The following is a 20,521-nucleotide window of genomic DNA, read 5'->3' as shown; positions in this document are numbered from 1 at the left end:
CAAATATGCTTTCCACTGGGGCGAAAAAAGTCTGGTTTCGCATTGTAAGACCATGGAGTCTGCTGTGGTCCAGAGACGTGATAGCACAGAGCAGATCATAAAATGTATCTGACCCATATGAATTCTACACAGACTGGTACAATTTTGTAGAGATATGAATGAGACAGTGGCTGTCAGACGCTCTCAAATGCAGCTTAATGGCTCTGGCCCAATCGGTGATATAAACAAAATGCCATTGACTATTTAAAAAAGGGGATGGCACTGCTTGATATGTCCCTTCCTGTCTCAGTTGAAATTACGTCAACACAGAATATTGTTGTGTGTTTCAAAGCACTTCTGTGAATCTTTAAAACTTTGCAATAGGCCACTGTGGATCTTTGTCAAACAAACCTGTTGATTAGTATAAATAAAATTTTAGTAGCAATTAAATGATTCTGTATTTTCATTGTCTGTATGTTCCAGAGGAGTTCATCATTGCCGCCCAAAGGTTTGGCCAGGTGACCCCTATGGAAGTGGACATCCTGTTCCAGCTGGCTGACCTGTCTGAGCCGAGAGGGTGAGTCACCATGGTGACAGGGCCTTGCTGAATCATCGTTTAAGAGCCTCTCCCCATCAAGAGGAGGGTTCGAGGCTCAGCCATAACATACTTCAGCTCAGCCTGCGTTTCAGAGCCCTCTAGCCACTCTCGCCGTCTAAAAACAGCATTGTTTGACTCTTCTGTAATTATATGTGAAAAGTTTTCTGGTCTCTCTATTCTGAGTCTTGTTCTGGCAATTGCATAGTCGATGATACATGACTCTTCCTATTATTGTACAGCGGGAGGTTTTGAACACAGTCCAGCTTGTTCTAACTTTCCTGCAGCATGTAGCGGCACACATGTTTCCACACTACTGTAACTGCTGCAAAGTTCTTACCAGAACAGTAATGAGCTTGGAAGTATATTTACAAAATATCTGCTCTGAGCCATAGAGCGGTGTAATCATGGTGAATTAAAGCCCTCTTTCCAAAACCAAAGATATCACATGAACATTTTTGAAGAGTCAGATACCATGACCTATGAACTCACTCATGACACTACTGGGTAGGGCTCAAATGGAGCAAATGCTGATCGAGAATTGGTTTTTGGACATTATTATTTCTTTGCAATGTGATACTGTAATTACCCACCTCACTTTGAGTCAAGATGTTGGAGCTTGTTTCTTGTGAGGGCACACTATACCACATTTTTTTAAGAGAACATCTTTGAGAAAAGACTGATTTAATGTTTAACTTTAAGCTAATTTTGTCTACCCGTGTTCTTTTTTTTTTTTTTTTTTTTTTTTTTTTACAGACGTGTTGGTTTAGTTGACATTGAGATGATTGCACCTCTGGAGGAGGGAGCTCTTCCTTACAACCTCGCTGAGATTCAAAGACAGGTAACCCTCAGAAACGCAGAGTATAAACTTGTCTTAAAAGATTACAGTCATCGGTATAAACTCAGTCTTGGTCCACTAACTTTTGGGACACTGTGACTCAGATATGAGGTTGTGACTTAAAACCACTATGCCATTGTGCTACTTCATTGTGGTTGGTAAAAAGTACAGTGCCATTTTAAAGTATGCACTTTCCTGCATTTTTTAAACAAACAGATAACACATACATAATGATGACATTTAGGCATGAACCAAATGTAATAAATCAAAGCCACACAACACATGCAATATTATATGGTCAACATACACTACCATTCAAAAGTTTGAGGTCAGGTTTTTTTTATGTTTTTGAAAGAAGTCGTTACCAAGACTGCATTTATTTGATCTGAATACTTTAAAAGTATAAATTAAACTATTTTCCTGTTTTAGTATAATTAATAAAATTATTCCTGAGATTGCAAAGTTTAATTTTTAGCATCATCACTGCAGTCTTTAGTGTATCAAATTTGAAAGCAGTTGACAATTTTGTAAAAAATGTTATAGTTTTTTTTAAGTATTTCAGGATGAATAGAAATTTCAAAAGAACAGCATTCATTTGAAGTCCAAATCTTTTTACCATTATAAATGTCTTACTGTCACTTTTGATCAATTTAATCCTGAATAAAAGTATTTATTTCATCAAAAAAAAAAAAAAAAAAATACTGACAGCAAAAATTTGAACGGTAGTGTATAAATTAATCAATAAAAAATAACAAATGGAGATGCATGTAATTACAAAAATCTCTTTTAAAAATAGAAATAAGCATTTCTTGTAATGTATATTTATAGTTGTACTTATTCTGTGACAATTTAAGATACTTAGTAAGTCATGACAGAATGTAATAAATAAAAGACTGAATTTATTTGTTGACAAAAGTACAATTTAAACTACTTCCCATTTATTATTTTAAATTTGATAATTTATTCCTGTTATGACAACGCTGAATTTTCAGCATCATTACTGAAGTCTTTAGTGTCACAGGATCCTTTAGAAATCCTTCTGCAATGCTGATTTGCTGCTCAAAAACATTTCTTCTTATCAAAGTAGAAAACAGTTGTGTTTAATATTTTTGTGGAAACTATTATACTTTTTCATGATGAATGTTTTGCAGGATGAATAGAAAGTTCAAAAGAACAGCATTCATTTGAAATACAAATCTTTTGTAACATTATAAATGTCTGACTGTCACTTTTGATCAATTTAATGCATCCTTGCTGAATGAAAGTATTTCATTAAAAAAAAAAAAACTTGCTTGATAGCAAACCTTTGAACGGTAGTATAAATTATTAAATGAATAATAACAAAAGGAGATACGTAAAAGATAATTACTAACAAAACTTCTTTTAAAAACAGTAGTAAGGCACTCATTCTCTAAGAATTTCAGATACTTAGTAAGACATGACAGAATTTCCAATAAATTGCCTTTATTGCAAATTCTAGGAATGTCGACAGTGATTGAACGATTTTGACTCTGGTTAGCACACATGTAACTGAAATAGGGAGTGGATTTGGACACACCCGTGTATTGTTCTGTCTTTTTCTTTGTTATTTCATTTGCAGAAATGTGATACATATGATTAGATCTCCTATTAAATCACTTTAACAAGTTATACTTATCTAAATGTGATTATTTTACTTATGTTGATATTATTGGTTTGCTCAGTTTTGTTGCTAAAGTTAAAGCTATATTTTGAGAGCTTGTGTTTGTAAGTGCTTCTGATCAACGCATCATTTCCAGCCCCTCTGGATTTTTCCGTCAGCTACTGCTGAGCTCTCGTCTTCACTTTGACCAGAGCCATGAAAGAAGAGAATATCTGAATCTGTCATCAGCACACAGATCACACATATAAAAAGCTGTAAATGAAACGCAAGCCCAGCAGTCGAGGAAACTTATCAACGTCTGATGGTGAGATGAGGGGAAATGAAAACAGACAGAAAGGCTTGAATACTCTACAGGGAAAAGAAAGAGAGTGTGTCTGTGCCTAGATATTCCCTCTTTATTTTATCAGAAGTTCTGCCTCCAAACACATTGAGGGCTGAGTTATTCCTTCGAGCAGGGCCATACGAAGCGGGGGCCCGGGACAGAGACGCCAGTCCCACCACAATGAGCTGCTTTGGGCTGTGGTCTGGCCTTATGGGCTGCTGGCCAGCTCTCCCTCACCACCTCCCCCCAACACAGTTCATCCCACACCCTTAACCCCTCACTGAGTCTGGAAGGGGGGGGGGGGGGGCATAGTGGTGGTCCGGGCAGTTACCTTGAGGTTCCTGACAGGTGGTCTCGGGTAGGCAGGGCGACTGTATCTCTGGCGGGGAATGCGGCATGGGATGCTTGGATGGTTCTGGCTGGCCTTATTTCTTGTGCTCCCTCTAACTGTGGGGCTACGGTCGTGGTTGGAGCACTGATTAAACCCACTTGATTGTGGTTTCTGCTTGTCTCGACTAACACTATGAGAAAAGTAGTATTTTATCATTATCTAGAGATGTTGGATCAAACTAAATTAGTATTTTATTATGTTGTAAAATCCTAACGTTCCTTTTTCCCAGGAATTAAACGGAAAGCAAAATAAAATTGTCATTGTTTACTCAAAAATGTCAGCACACATTTTTCTATTTCCCATGTTCATTTTAGAATATATATATATATATATCCACTTTTAATTTTATAAATAATACTGTTTGTGTGTCACAGAATGTAGTTTTAAGAGTTTTTTTAGGCAAGAAAGTATTTGTTTAGACTTTAAATATGTGATTTGTTAATTTTTGATATGAAGATTTTAAAAATTGCTTTAATGTTTTCGGAGATGTGAGCTCCAGGGCGTCAGCAGCTATTTAGCACTCATAAACCCGCCAAGAGCAGCCTTACTTCAGCCAGATTTTGTGGAATTTGCTGCTGGATCTGATGTCCTTTTTTTTGGGTAAATCTAACGGGCAGTCTTTGGTCTCATTAATCTATTACTTGTTCCAGAGCAAATGTGACCCTGGACAACAAAACCAGGCATAAGGGTACATTTTTTTGATGTATGGTTTGTTAGGATAGGACAATATTTGGCCGAGATACAACTATTAGAAAATCTGGAATTTAAAGGGTGCAAAAAACCTTAGCAATGCATATTAATTATCAAAAATATATATTTACTCTAGGAAATTTGCTAAATATCTGTATGGAACATGATCTTATTATCCTAATGAATTTTGGCATAAAAGAAAAATTTGTCATTTTGGCCCATACAATGTACATTTTGAGTGTACTGCTACAAGTACATCCATCCTACTTACGACTTACGACGGTTTTGTGGTCCAGGGTCAGAAATAGTTTTAGCTGAGGGCAAAATCTCATCACGTTATATTTTATGTAAATTTAATGCTCTATATCAGAGCGTTGCCTTTGTACTTTTGACTGAATTTCCTATCAACTTTTATAATGGCAGTTGTTATTTATTAAATATTTTTTCAATAAATAATATTTTATATGAATAATAATAGTATTTAATAATAGTAATAGTAATTTTGTATTGTTAAACAGGGTGTGTGTGTGTTTGTAATGGTAATTTTAGTTACATTAGTCGCCATTAGATGGCGACAGGAGACTGTTTTTATAAGTGAGTCAGTAGTGAAGACTTTTATATTGAAAGAGACTGAAACAGGGTTGTAAACGAGAAAATTATTTTAACTTTCAGCAACACCTTTGTAATATGCAGCCAACAAATTGCACAGCGCTATCATCGGAAATCACCCTTAACAAATGAAAGGATATAGCGATAAAGATATCGCTTTGCTCAGCGGACATTTAAACTCATTTTTTATTGTGAATATGAGATTGAGCTGAACAATGAATGCTGTAGTAGCCGTACAATATAGCTGTATATCGCTGTATGTTCTTTTAATATATTTTAATATATATATATATATATATATTTTTTTTTTTTTTTAATATTTAAATGTTTTCAGCAGTCATTACTCCAATTGTCAGCGTCATAATTGTTCTAGTATGGTAATTTGGTGCTCAAGAAACATTTCTTATTATTGAAATTATTAGTGTTGAAAAATGATATATTATATTATATTACATTATATTATATTATTATCCTCCAGTTTCACAGACAAGGCTTAAGCCTAGTCCTAGACTAAAATGTAAGTCTGAGCTATTTCAACTGAAACAAAATTGCACTGATTGATTTTAAAATATATCAGTGCCTTTGTTTTGTCTCAAGATGCACACCAGTAATGTTTTTTTCTAATCGTGTTTATAAAAATGACTTAAATGTCCTAATTGAACTATGGCCTAATCCTGGCTTAGTCTAAGCCCTGTCTGTGAAACCGGGCCATTATATTCTATTATATTATTTTATTAAAATAGTTTGAAACTTTTATATTTTATTCATAATTTATATACCATTTATAACAATACATTTTTAAAAGCATAATGGTGGCCGTTCTGATTATCTTGTCTTTTCATTTTCTCTGTCCACAGCAGTCTGGTGGGGATGTGTCTCGGTCTGTTCTGATTCAGGCCGCTGAGTCGGCGTACAGGTTCACCCTGGGCTCCGTGGCTGGAGGTGAGTCAGTCACAGATCATTGTGCACCACTCCTTTACCTGAGCCTGCACCAGCAGCAGCCCCTCCTCCACACGAGAGATATCAGGACTGGACAAAAAGAAAAACAAAGCCTGCCCTATTGCCTTCTTAGGGGGCTATTTTTCCAGTTTAATGAGGTTATGCACCATGGGAACCTCCTGGGTAGATTCTTTTGTACCTGTCAGTGATCAGAGGTGTGTGTGTGTTGGACTGTGTGTACGTAAGGAGGTGGTGCTTGGCCCTGTGTTTGGCTCCAGTCTGGCTCTCTCGGAGGAGACAAGGTAATGAGGAGGTAGTGCAAGGCGACTCACTCTTTAATTAAGCCTGTCGCTGCTGTATCCCCTTTGTGTCCACCCCAAAGTTGTCAGATAAGAATTGACTGATGTGTTCTTCCAAAATGTCCTGACTTTCTTCCCGTTTGTTCTTTTTTGTTGTTGTTTGATGTGTCCTTCATCATTTCTCCCCTTGATGTGTCCTTCATCAGCGCATCTCTTTTTAAAAATAGTTTGCCCAAAAATGAAAGTCTGCTGAGAATTTACTCACTCTCAGGGTATCCAAGATGTAAATTTGTACCTTTATCGGAACACATTTGGGAAATGTAGCATTTGCTCACCAATGGAAGCTCTGTAGTGAATTGGTGCCGTCAGAATGAGAGTCCAAACAGCTAATAAAAACATCACAATAGTCCACAAGTAATTGATCAATGTCTTGTAAATGAAGTGTTACCATTGCTTCTATAATCCATAATGCAACTTCAAAAAAGTTTGATAATTAGGTTAAACAATTACTGTAGGTAAAAATCGTTTTAGTTTATTTTATTAATTTTTTTTAAAATGATCTTTAGCATATATTGTTTCAGCTTTTCTGTCAGATCCCTATGGAAGCCTGTTTCCGCCACCAAATAAAAAAAATTCAAAAAGGTAATTGCAACATTCTATCTCACAATTTTGACTTTTTTCTCAGAATTGGTTGATACAGAGTTACACTTCTGATTTTTGTTTTCTCAGACCTGCAAGATATAAACCCACAATTCTGACTTTTTTCTCAGAATTGCAAGATATAATCTACAACTCAGACTCTTTTTAGAATTTTAAATTGTAAAAAAAAATGGAATTGGGAGGTTTAAGAGTTGCAGAGTTGGGCTTCTGATTTGCGAGATATAAACTCGCAATTCTAAGAAATAAAGTTGCAATTCTGAGAAATAAAGTCCAATTGAAGTTGGAACGTTTCTTACAGTTTGTTTAGAGCTGTTTTGGACTGTTTTTGCTTGTAAATGGTGCTCGATCTGTCAGTATCTCTCCTGATTCAGCTTAGATGATTTTTTAGTGGAGAATGCAGTATTATTGTATTTTAGCTGGAAACGATAGTTTTAAGTAAAAAAATAATCTTAAACTTAATGAGGAATTAGTTTTTTTACAAACACACAGCTTTTCATTACACAAGAGGTTAATTGGTAGAACTGGAGTTGTGTGTTGGTTACTTGTGGATAATTGTGACGGCACCCATTCACTGCAAAGAATCCACTGGTGAGCAAGTGATGTAATGCTAAATTTCTCCAAAACTGTTCTGATGATGAAACAAACTGCGTCTTGGGGATAACCTAGGAGTGAATACATTTTCAGCAAATGTAAATTTTTGGGTGTACTATTTCTTGAAGAATCCTACCATTCCATATCGTACATAGTTTTAAACAAATTTCCTTTCATGACAGCCGTGGGTGCCACTGCGGTGTACCCTATCGACCTGGTGAAGACCCGCATGCAGAACCAACGTTCTTCGGGTTCCTTCGTGGACGAGCTGATGTACAAGAACAGCATTGACTGTTTCAAGAAGGTTGTCCGCTACGAGGGCTTCTTTGGCCTCTACAGAGGTCAGTGGCTTCGTGCAGCCAGGCCATCAGGGATGCAGTAACAAAAAGCGTTTTCATGAAAGCCAGGGGCAGGTCATCTTCCCTCTGACCTTACCTGCTTTGAAGAGATTAAGTCTACCTTTGCTGCTTGAGGGGACAATGTGCAGAGCATGAAAGGGCACATACCAGCACAGGAACTTAACAATGAAGAACACGAATGCTCTACGCAGTCAATGGCGCTCAGATAATGAGTATCTGCTCTGCTTTTAGAGCTGGAACATGAGTTTTTAAAGCATTCTGTGAGGTCACAGATTCAAATTGTGATTGCAAGGTGCAATTGCCATGTGACCTCCATTGAGAACACTAACTACTGGTATTTGTCAATCATAAAGCTGACAAAAGAGAGGCTGAGATCTTCATCACCTGTGCAGAATTATAATGGGGGATGGTATGAAAATTCAGGACTCGTTTTAGCAGAGCATATCAGTGCTTTATGACAGAGAGCACTATATTTGAAGTGAGCACTAAGTGCTTTTGTTTTACATATAAATTGTTTAGTTTGTAACAAGGAGGTGGGTAGTCTAGGCTTTTAGCAAATGAATAAAAAATACGTCAAAGACCAACACAAAGTTTAGTGTACATTTAGTACACCGTTTCCATTCTAGATTGATATGAAATGGAACATTTTTGAGCCACATGATTTTGAATGCAACTTCAAAAAAAGTTGTGTTTGATAATTAGGTAAAAAGAAAAGAATTGTATTTTATAAGTAGTATTTTTTTTTTTAAACAATCATTAGCATATTTATTTATCAGCTTTTCCTATCAGATCCATCTGGAAGCCCGCTTCCGCCACTGAATAAAAAAATAAATAAAAAAGGTAATCTCACAGTTCTGACCTTTTTTTTAATCAGAATTGTGTGATACAGAGTTGCACGTCCAACTTTTATAAGTTTATATCTCTATAACACAAAATAGCTTGTTGTTGAATGAGAATAGGTTTTTTTTTCATAGAATTGCATGATATAAACTTGAAATTCCAAGAAATTAAACAGAATTGTATTCTGACTTTTTATATTTTGCAATTCTGACTTTTTTTTCACAGAATTGCATAATATAAACTTGAAATTGCAAGAAAAAAACTGAATTGAGAAAAAAGTTACAATTGCGAGATATAAACACGCAATTCTAAGAAATAAAGTCATATAGTCATATTTATATAGTCATATATAAGCTCCCAAGTTTGACTTTTTATAACACAAAAATAACGAGTTATTAAGCCACAATTGTGAGATATTTTCTGAGAAAATATCAGCCTTTTCCCCCCCAAATAATTGGACTTTATAAGTTTATATCTCACAATTCTGAGACAAAAAGTCAGAATTGTGAGTTTATATCATGCAATTCTGAGAAAAAAAAGGTCAGAATTGCCAGTCTATATCGCAGTTCTGACTTTATAACTTTTTTCACAGAATTGCATAATATAAACTTGAAATTGCAAGGAAAAAACTGAATTGAGAAAAAAGTTTTCTGAGAAAAGAGAAAATATCAGTCTTTTTCCCCCCAAAGAATTGAACTTTATAAGTTTATAAGTGAGACAAAAAGTCAGAATTGTGAGTTTATATCATGCAATCATGCTGACTTTATAACAAAAATTTGAGTTATTGAGAAATGTGAGATATAAACTCACAATTCAGACTTTTTTTCACAGAATTGCATAATGTAAACTTGAAATTGTGAAAAAAAAAAACAATTGTGAGATTTAAACTCACAATTCAAAGAAAAAAGTTTGGAAATTCCGAGATATAAACTTGCAATTCTAAGAAATGAAGTCATATAGTCATATATATAATCAATATAATCATATATAAACTTGCAATTCTGACATTATAACACAAAATTATGAATTATAAAGCCAGAATTTTGAGATATTAACTCGCAGTTGTGAGTTTATATCACGCAATTATAAGAAAAAAGTTTATATCTCTTAATTCTGACTTCATAACTCACAACTGCAGGTTTATATCTCCCAATTGTGAGAAGAAAGTCGGAGTTGCGAGATGTAAACTCGCAATAACTTTTTTTAATTTTTTGTTTTCGGTGGCAGAAACGGTTTTCCATAGATCCATATTTACTGTAATTCTAGACACACATTTGCTCAGGCAAACTCAGACTGTTTATTGACAAAGCAGATGCTCCGAAATTTGTTGATGATGTCACTGGCCTGGCAAACACAAAACAATCAGCAGCATGCAACAATAATAATTGTTTACGGGAACTGCAATGGATGATTACGTTTGAAAAATATTTGACTTTAATTCATCTGCTTGTATTTAAACACAAATGCACTCCGTAGGCAATGCGTGCAGGAAATGTTTGTATTCATCTAGCTGTGTGGCCTATTTACACCCATATAGTATGCCCACATTCTGCGCTTGTTTGTTACTGCCGGGGGTGGGTCATCACTTTTAAATCAGATTATTTAGTTTATTTTTGTCTAAGCCAGAAATCTGCATTGTAATTGAGGGCTGTGTAAACTTTGGTTAAGTCTGTTTTTAAAGGGAAAAAGAGTTTGTAGTACTGTTAAGTTTCCAATATTTAAACACTCCACATCAATAGTGTTCATTAGTGTGTGGATGATAGGGAATTGGAGGCAGCACTGCAGCTTTTATATTGAGGAAAGCCGTGCTTCCCTTACCCCTGTCTTTTTTAATCAACTTGTTTTCTAATTATAGGCCTCGTACCGCAGCTTCTGGGCGTGGCTCCCGAGAAAGCCATAAAGCTTACAGTAAGTGCTCTGCCTTCACCACATCAGCGTGGCCTCTTAAAACCAAAGCCCTTAACTCCTCAGAAATACACCCCTCTGTTTCTCCCGCCCGCCTGCTGCCTGACTTCAGTGCCTCGCCGTAGCCCCTTGAAAAAGAAGTGAATCTGTTTTCTGTTTGATCTCCTGTCAAAGCGGTGTACATTCTTGCATTCCTGAGTTGGCCATCAGCAGGCTCACTTATACTTTATTTCCCACAATTGTGGCTTTTAATCTCACAATCATGACTTTGTATCTCACAGTAAAACATTGTGCCACATTTGCAGCTTTATATCACAAATGTGATTTCTTTTTCTTTGGTTTATTCATTTATAATTTATACTTGTGAATTTATATTGCACAATTTTTGTATCTCAGTTTCCACTTTATATGTCAAATGGTGACTTTATATCTCACAATTCCCACTTAATATCTCAAAATTGCTTACTTAATATATATCAGGGTTGACTTTATATCTCAAATTGAGACTTTATATGTCTCAAAATTGCCACTTTATATCTCATAATTGGTACTTTATATCTCAAATTGTGACTATATCTCACAATTGCCATTTAATCTCAAAATTCTAACTTTATTACTCACAGTTGAGACTTCATTTCTCACAATTGGTACTTTATTTCTCATAATTGTGACATATCTCACAATTGGGACTTTATATCTCACAGTTACAACTTTATGTCTCAAAATTACCACTTTAAAATTCTCAAAATTCTTACCTGATAACTCACAATTGAGACTACATATCGTATAATCGTGACTTCATATCACACAATTGTCACTTTATATCTCACATTTATGACTATGTTTCACAATTACCACTTCATATCTCAAAATTCTGACCTGATAATTCACAGCTGAGACTTCATATATCACAATTAGCACTTTATATCTCAAAATTGTGACTTTGTCCCACAATTCCTACTTTATATTCCAAAATTCTGTGACTTTATATCTCACATTTGGCATTTTATATTCCAAAATTCCAACTTTAGTTAAAAAAATGGCAACTACAATATATAGCTCAAAATTTCAACTTCATATCTCACAGTTGAATTTATATCTCAAAATTTTATATCGTATTAAAAATTATGACTTCATTTTTCAAAGTTGTGACTTTATCTCATTTGTGCCTCCTTATATCTCAAAATTCTAATTTTATTACTCTAATTTTATTTCTCATAATTGTGACTACATATCTCAAAATTTTGGCCAAAAAATGGCAACTAAAGATCAAAATTCCAACTTCATATCTCACAGTTGAATTTATATATCAGAATTTTAGTGTCATATAAAAATTATGACTTTATATCTAAAACATTTGCCCTTATATCTCACAGTTGTGACTTTATAGATCACAATTGCATCTTTATATCTCAAAATTTTGAATTTATATCACAGTTGAGATTTTATATATTACAATTGGGATTTCAATATATCACAATAGTGACAATTTCTTGTAATTATGGCCATATCTCACAGTTGTTTTTTTATTCTGAAGAACAAACAGGGTTCCATAGAAAAATCTTAGGAATGCATAAAAAACATGTTCTATTCACTGACCCCCTGCAGACTGCTATAGCTGTGCTCATTTAAATGAAGTCACTTTTTGCACTTTTTGTTTCCTTTAGTGAATTGGGTGCCAAAACAGTCCCAGTACATTTGACCCAGGCATTTGAATTCTGCAAAAAAAAATTGCTGAAATTTCTACAGCTTTCTGTCGATGCTAAATCTGTGCAGGTGTAAACAATCTGCTATGTAGTTCTCTTCCTTTAAGAAACTATATATCTGATGCTAAATTGTTTTTCCCCACAGGTGAATGACTTTGTGAGAGGAAAGACTATGCAAAAAGACGGCAGCGTTCCGTTGCATGCTGAAATCTTGGCTGGCGGATGTGTGAGTAGCTTTATGCTTTGATACACAAACATATAATCCATACATCACGCAGTAACTGTACACTGACAATAAGGAGTTTAGTTTTGAATGTCAGTAGACTTTGAGATCTAAGCCTTGGCCTGAGGGAACACTTCTCTCCTTTTGTGAGGTGATTGAAAAGACACTTCAGCCCCATCAGTGTTTAAAAACATGTATAAAACACTTCTCCTCTGTCATCTCACCTCTAAATCATAATCTGCTGCCCCATGGCCGCTGAATCTCTACCTGCCCCTCACAAGCATGAACAGCGGATCACTTACCCTTTTTATTAGAAGCGTAAGGGTGAAACTGACGTTATTAATACATTGTTTACACGTGCTTCATCTCATTCTTGCCTGAACTGTGTGAAAGCAAATGCCCACAGTTCAGATTTCAGAGAGCGGTAGTCTTTCTGTTTGTGTCGTACCTGAGACCTGTCAAAACCAGACCCTGCTTCTTCACGTCTGCCCTGACTCAGGACGCTGAAAGACCCTCTTTCATATGACAGTGATCACTAAAACATTTCTACACATGTGGGTTTCCATTTAAAAGATGATTGCGAGTCTCGATTATACCGACAAGAGTGCATTTAGCCCACAAGATCTCTTCTCTGAGATTTGAAAAGAGATGGCTAGGGAAACATCAGGTTGGTTGCAGATGAAGTCAGCTCAGAAAGCGAGCTTGTGCCACGGAGATGTGTTTTTCCTCTTCTGATTTCTCTGACAGCTCCTTTCATCCCGGCCCGAATCCCCGGTGTTTGGCCTGGCAGGATCCGCTCCCTTTCTCACGCCTGCACACGCGCCGCTCGCTCAAAGCCGTGTTTATTGACACTGCAGCCACGGCAAATCAAATCTATTTATTTGGTTTGAGAAGGAAAAGACTAGACTGCTGATTTGCACAATGTGAATGTTTCTGTCTGAGGGAGCAGAGTAAAAATCACAGAAAACGAGAAAGGGGAAAAGCAAAAGATGGTGAGGGTTATGGAGCTGCGGTGATTAAACTTTCAAGGGTTTTTTTACATTTCAAGCTCTTCTCCTCTCACATTGCAGCCTCTGAATTAGGCCCTTGACAGTTGCCAAGAGTCGATCATTTGGTAAGAACAGCACGCTTCGCTGGCCGAGAAGTTGGACGGATTCTTATCTGGTTGTCGCTGGCCTTCATTTGAAGGCTGGGTTACTCAAAATACTCGCTTAGCCAACGTAAAGTGCGGGGAACAAACCGTGGCGTGCATACAGTGACGCTTTGTTCAGTTGCAAAGCTATGTAATTTAGCTTGTCCGTTGTTTCTCAGCATTCGTAAAGGTTTGTTAGTCTGTTACGAAACTCTCCTTTTATCGCAGTCGCTCCTACACGAAAACGCTTGTGTAATTCCGTTTAAGTGCGAGGAATGTGAGCGAGTATTAATGAAGGGAAGCTAATGTTTGTGTCTGGCGCTGAGCTATTGTTTTTAGAAGACTGTAGTGTTTATGTGCTCGGTGTGCGTAAGTATTGTCTTCAGTTGTGCTCATCTCACCAGTAGAGCGTGTATTAGGTATCCCCCCCCCCCCCAAACGCGCACACACGCTCTCAGTGCCTCTGGGGATTACCTTGCCTTGTAATTACCACCGAATTATCGAGCCGACGCTGGCTCACTCTGCACTCAAATCGCATTTCTTGCAGTCACGTTGCAGCGCATGCTTCCCGCTCTTTAAACTGCCTCTCCACCAGGGGTGATTGATCTGTTGTCTCCCTCTAACCGATGTTCTTGTTTGCCTGTTGCTTGTTCTCTTTGTGTAACTTTTTAAATATCCAATTAGTACCCAATTAATTCAGCTAATAGCCTGGCCCTCTCCTTAGTGCATTATTCCTTGCCAAAACAAAGGGAAAAAAAAGATTGCTTTCGGCCCTGATGCCATAATTAACCATAAAAGATTACTTTCCACATAAATAAGTGGCATTTTCCATGAATAGGGTACAAAATAGGATGTGAAGCTCGTAAATACTTTTTTGTATTAAAATTGGTCAGTGAAAGGAAGTGCTTAACCTTCAGAAAATGTTGATTTGTGATTTGTGTACGTTACCAATTTTTTTATTTTTTTTTAGGAAAAAACATTAATTAAACAAAAATTAAATCGACAAGTTTTGCTTTTGAGAACTATTGTTTGGTCATTTTTATCCTACGTAATATAAGTAACAGAGTTTAAGAGTGAGCTTTATGCAATCAACGCTACAATTTATGTAAATATATGAGATGTGATTATTTATCATCTGTTCGTTATGCTGTAGAAAAGCACAAAACCAGTCATAAGGGTACATTTTTCTAAAAAATAATTATTAGATTTATACATCATCTGTAAGCTAAATAAGCTTCCATTGATGTATGGTTTGTTATGACAATATTTGGTTGAGATACAACTATTTGAAAAACTTCTATCTGAGGGTGCCAAAAATAAAAGCTTTAAAGTTGTCCAAATTAAGTTCTTAGCAATGTATATTACTAATCAAAAAGTTTTGATATATTTATGGCAGGAAACGTACAAAATATCTTCATGGAACACAATCTTTACTTAATATTTAAAATGAATTTTGGCAAAAAAGAAAAATCAATAATTTTGACCCATACAGTGTATTTTTTGGCTATTGCTACAAATATACCTGTGCGACTTAAGACTGGTTTTGTGGTCCAGGGTCACATTTGGGTGTCACAAATTAAAGGAACATTATATAAATTTGTTTAATGGGTGATTTTTTTCTGTCACAGGGTTATGTGCAAGTTGTGGTACTCAGATAAACAGTTTTTAGTATATTAAGGCCCTATGAAATCCATTTTTCCCCAAATTCCATTCTATTTTTTTTAAATAATTTTTTTTTAAAGTTTCGATGGTTAAATCAAAAAAAAAAAAAAAAAAAGATTGCCTTATGTGTTTGCATTAATTTTCTGGATTGCATTTTCATTGAATTTAATACTCAAAAAAATCTCTGAATCATATTTAAAATAAAAAAAGGTATTGCTATTTTATTTATATCTATTTTTTATTTTAGAAAGAATAAATTCTGGCAAATAATTTTTCAGGTTAATATTCCTTAAAAAAAAAACAATATTTTAATGATTATTTTAAGGGGAAACAAATCCAATAATAATGTTTTAATAATAATTTTACTATTAGTACTAGTATTATCATTACATTACGTAATATATTTCTGTCACAGTTTCTTCAAGTTCAAACAGAACTTTTATTTTGACGGGACCTTTAGTTTCTGTTTGTATATGATATGACGATAGATATTCTCAAAACGGTAAAATGCTAATGAAGTAACTTTCAGAGCAGTTCTAGAGATTATGTTTGTGTTTACATATTCATATATTGAGGCAGCAGGGGCTGAAAACACAAGTGTCACGCACGCTTCAGTATGTGTGTAGTAAACGAAACATGCATTTATACAAAGACCATGAACATGCAGGATTCATAGACCACGTTTTGATTAAAGTGTACTGACCTACTTTTGATTTATTCATGCAAAATTTGGCAAACTCCATGACATTCAACATTACACAGTAAATTCCATTTTTTATGACTGGATTTTGCAATTCCATCTGTTTTCTGTGGTCCTGGAACTTTTTGTCATGACTTTTTTCATTTGATTTCAAAAATTGTAATTGTGAGAATCAATACTGAAAGTTAATTTAATAGATAATTATAAATAATAGTTTATCTAACATTTCAAAACCCATGGGATTTGTGCTTCTAATACATAAAAAAAAATATATAATTGGCCAATAAACCATATTCATGAAATGTGCCAACTATTAAGTCGGAGCTGGGAGTTCTGTAAGGTAGAAACCCCTTTCTGCATGTCTGAGCTGTAATTTCCTCTGGAAGGAAAGTGCGGGTCATTGTGGTCCATCCTATTTAAAGCGCACCTTCAATGAGATGATAATGATCTTTATTTTTAAATACGCTGCTTCGTACTCAATAGGATTTTTAAATGCGCACCCTTGTGAGATTCAAGACCAATTTACCAGATTCCCGTAAGACGCCCCGTACGTTAATATCTCTGAAAGAATAGAGGAATAAAATCAACAACAAACAAACAGTAAGGCCCTTCTGTATTCAAAAGGAGGGCTGAGGGAAGGAGAAGGAATCCATGGAAACTGATTTCCATCTAATTACACTGCTCTGTTTTTTGCGTGCAGCCTCAGTAACTAGGAGCAACAGGAAAGATAGGGCACGGAGGCGGCAAGCGGCCAGCCTCTTTGGCGAGACATGTTTAAATGCTTCTGTTGCAGCCTCAGATGCCGTCACGTCAAAGCCGAACCGTTTCAAAGAGTTCAGAGGAACCTGTTCCAACCTGCAGATGCTTTTTATCTGCCTCACAAGTACAAGGTTGGAGACATAGGGTTGTTTTTTGAAAGGCCCCCAGGGGCCTGCGTTCTGTGTGATGTTTCAGGCACCGTCTGTCTTTGGCAGGTATAACCTCCTACTCCTCCTACAAAGAGTGACAATAGCACAATCATTCTTTAAAGCATTGTCCTCTTATAATAAGAATATCACATTACTTCCCTCTTGTCATTTTTGTTTTTCACTTTGGGTTAATCAGAACAAGTTTACAACTGTAACTTCAAACTTACCCTTTTACCACATTTTTTTCCTCATTTACCCTTCTTACTCAAACATGATTGTTAATGAAGCTCTGTGAAAGCCTGTATGCTTGTGTTGTTGATCTACAGGCTGGGGGATCTCAGGTGATCTTCACAAACCCCCTGGAGATTGTGAAGATCAGACTGCAGGTGGCAGGAGAAATCACCACAGGGCCACGCGTCAGCGCTCTCTCTGTCATCCGTGACCTGGGTTTCTTCGGCCTGTACAAGGTTTGTCACATTCACTCAAAACAACCTGAAACCTAATTCACATATGTCAGAAACATCTCTTATGTGCTTAAAGTGCAGTATGTATTTCACTGGTACTTACTTTTGCTTATGTAATAAAACAATATGTGACCCATGATCTGACTACAAAACCTAGTCATAAGTAGCACGGGTGTATTTGTAGCAGTAGCCATCTTTTTCTTTTATGCCAAAAATCATTAGGATATTAAGTAAAGATCATGTTCCATAAAGATATTTTGTAAATGTCTTGCAGTAAATATATCAAAACGTATTTTTTGAGAAGTAATATGCATTGCTAAGAACTTTATTTGGACAACTTTAAAGGTGATTTTCTCAGATTTTAGATTTCAAATAGTTGTATTTCGGCCAAACATTGTCATATTCTAACACACCATACATCAATGTATTCATTTAGCTTTCATATTATGTCATATAAATCTCAATTTTAAAAGATTGACCCTTAAGATTATTTTTGTGGTCTGGGGTCACATATTGCAGGAGTCATGCAAACATCGGCATTCAGTGTTCATTGCATTTATTAGATATTTATTTTAAATTTAATAAAATAAGTTATGAAAGTTAAAAAGTTAAGAAATGAATACTTTTATTTAAATAGTATTGAACAAATATTCTTCTATCTTAATTTATTCAGCTTTTAGATGATGTATAAATCTCAATTTTAAATAATTGACTCTTATGACTGGTTTTGTGGTCCAGGGTCACATATTATGTAATATTATTGCAATTTAATTTGATCACATTGTACAGTTGAATTTTCAGCAGCGATTACTCCTTCAGAAATCATTCTAAAAAGGCTAAATTGGTGCTTAAGATTTTTTTTTATTATTATTATTAAAGTTGTGCTCATTTATTTATTTATTTTTTAATTATTAAATTAAATTGGAAAATAATACTCCAGGCGTATTTTCATGCAAACATCTGCATTAAGTGTCCATTGCATTTATTAGCTATTTATTTTAAGTTTAAGAAAATAAGTTATAAAAGTTAAAAAGTTAAGAAATGAATATTTTTATTCAGCAAGGAAGCATCAGATTGATCAAAAGTGAAAATAAAGACATGTTACCTAATATGTAATGGTTTTTCAAATAAATGCATTTCTTATTCATCAAAGTTTACTAAAAGAAATCTGACACCATTTTCACACAAATATTAAGTAGCACAACTGTTTTTAACATACATAAGAGCTCATTTTAAAATATATTGAAATAGAAAACTATTATAAAGCTATTTTAAAAATAGTAAACATTATCACTATTTTTACTGTATTTTTGATCAAATAAGTGTAGCCTTGATGAGCATAAGAGATAGTTCAAAAACATTTAAAAATCGTATTTATAATTGTATTGATGTTTATTTTTCATATTTTTCTATATTAATATTAAGTAAGAGGTTGTGGGCAATAAAATGCCAAAAACATCCATGCTCAATCTTGATGTCTGTCTGCATACTAGCTATCCATTAAATATGCAGAATTAAAGGAATAGCTTACCCAAAAATGAAATTTTGTCATAATTTACTCACTCTCATGTCTTTCCAAACCTGTATGAGTTTCTTTCTTATGCTGAACGTAAAAGAAGATATTTTAAAGAAAACTGTTTGGTTTTTTTAAAGTCTTCAAAATATCTTGTTTTGTGTTCAAGACACTTATACAGATTTGGAACGACATGAGGGTGAGTAAATGATGAAAAACTATGCCTTTAGGTCTTTTTATTAGTGTTTTTGTATGGGTGTGTTTGTGTATTTGTATATGTATATATATGTAACATCTCCAATAGCCCTCCAAAATACACTCTGACTCACCTTGTTCCATGCTAAAGACCTAGAAGAGCATCCTCAGCTCTCTAGCGCCTCCCACCTGTGGATTGACTCCCTGCACTCCCGCTTATAACCCGGAGTGCCTCAGTCATGCTCCACATTCTCCAGCAAGTCTCATACACACCCACCCACACACACTATCAGGCCTCAATCCACCCCCTGCGGTCTACTGTAGCAGTCGGACCAGGTAGCACCAGCCTCTCAGAACCGTGAATGCACAGCGGCTCCCTGAGTGCTGCTTTTGTGTCCTGTTTTCCCCATGAGGCTCAGCAGCGCTGCAGGAGAAGATCTCCAGTTGTTCTGCTGCTGCCGAATGCATCTGAGCAGGGCTGCATTCCTGAGGCTTGGAGAGCAGGAGGTTGCGGAGAGCGAGTGTTTTGGTGTAAACAACGTTGTGGGGACTGCCATGATGGCGTTGGGTCGTATCTCATCCAGTGGCTGCGTTCTCTGACATTTTATGGACAGCTGGAGAGAGATGAATGAGGCGTGTTCACCTCTGCGTAGGTGTTATGTGTGGTGCTAATTACATGTAGACACGATGTTGGTTTACGCTGTAATAATAACTGATGTTCACTTTTTTTGATTAATATTTGTAGAGACTGTAGAAAAGGATAGGAAAAAATGGTAAGAAGAGAAAAAAAGTGTGTGTATGTGTGCAAGTCAACTCAAACTCACTTTATCCTCACAAGTATCATGGCTCAATATGTCAAGTGGGCATGTGTGGCGACTGCTAGGCCACAGGTCAGATGCAGATGTTCAAAAGTTTATGTAAAGAAAAAAAAAATATATTGCAAGACTGCATTTATTTTATCAAAATTGCAGTAAAAATTGTAATGTGTGACCCTGGACCACAAAACCAGTCATAATGGGTATATTTGTAGAAATAGCCAACAATACATTGTATGGGTCAAGATAATCCATGCCAAAAATCATTAGGATATTAAGTAAAGATCATTTTCCATGAAGATGCATTGCTAAGAACTTCATTTGGACAACCTGAAAGGTGATTTTTCTCAATATTTTGACTTTTTTTGCACCCTCAGATTCCAGATTTTCAAATAGTTGTATCTCGGCCAAATATTGTTCTGTCCTAACAATCATGCATCAATGGAAAGCTTATTTGTTCAGCTTTCAGATGATGTATAAATCTTAGTTTAATTTTTTTAGAACTGGTTTTGTGGTCCAGGGTTTTTTCAGCAGCAATTACTCC

The 20,521-nt window shown here is 35.5% G+C and overlaps 1 protein-coding gene across 1 annotated transcript in view; it reads left to right on the top strand.

Moving 5' to 3' along the window:
• The window catches only part of slc25a13 (solute carrier family 25 member 13), a 56,572-nt gene that overhangs the window by 24,680 nt on the left and 11,371 nt on the right, over window positions 1-20,521 (top strand). The window contains exons 8-14 of the mRNA XM_073821351.1: window positions 463-556; window positions 1,331-1,415; window positions 5,924-6,008; window positions 7,738-7,896; window positions 10,610-10,662; window positions 12,511-12,591; window positions 17,317-17,457. Coding sequence (XP_073677452.1) covers window positions 463-556; window positions 1,331-1,415; window positions 5,924-6,008; window positions 7,738-7,896; window positions 10,610-10,662; window positions 12,511-12,591; window positions 17,317-17,457 — 698 coding nt within the window. The remainder of the gene's footprint in view (window positions 1-462; window positions 557-1,330; window positions 1,416-5,923; window positions 6,009-7,737; window positions 7,897-10,609; window positions 10,663-12,510; window positions 12,592-17,316; window positions 17,458-20,521) is intronic.

This window comes from Garra rufa, chromosome 17 (genome assembly GCF_049309525.1).
Source record: "Garra rufa chromosome 17, GarRuf1.0, whole genome shotgun sequence".
NCBI lineage: Eukaryota > Metazoa > Chordata > Actinopteri > Cypriniformes > Cyprinidae > Garra > Garra rufa.
This window is presented reverse-complemented; position numbering and strand designations above follow the sequence as displayed.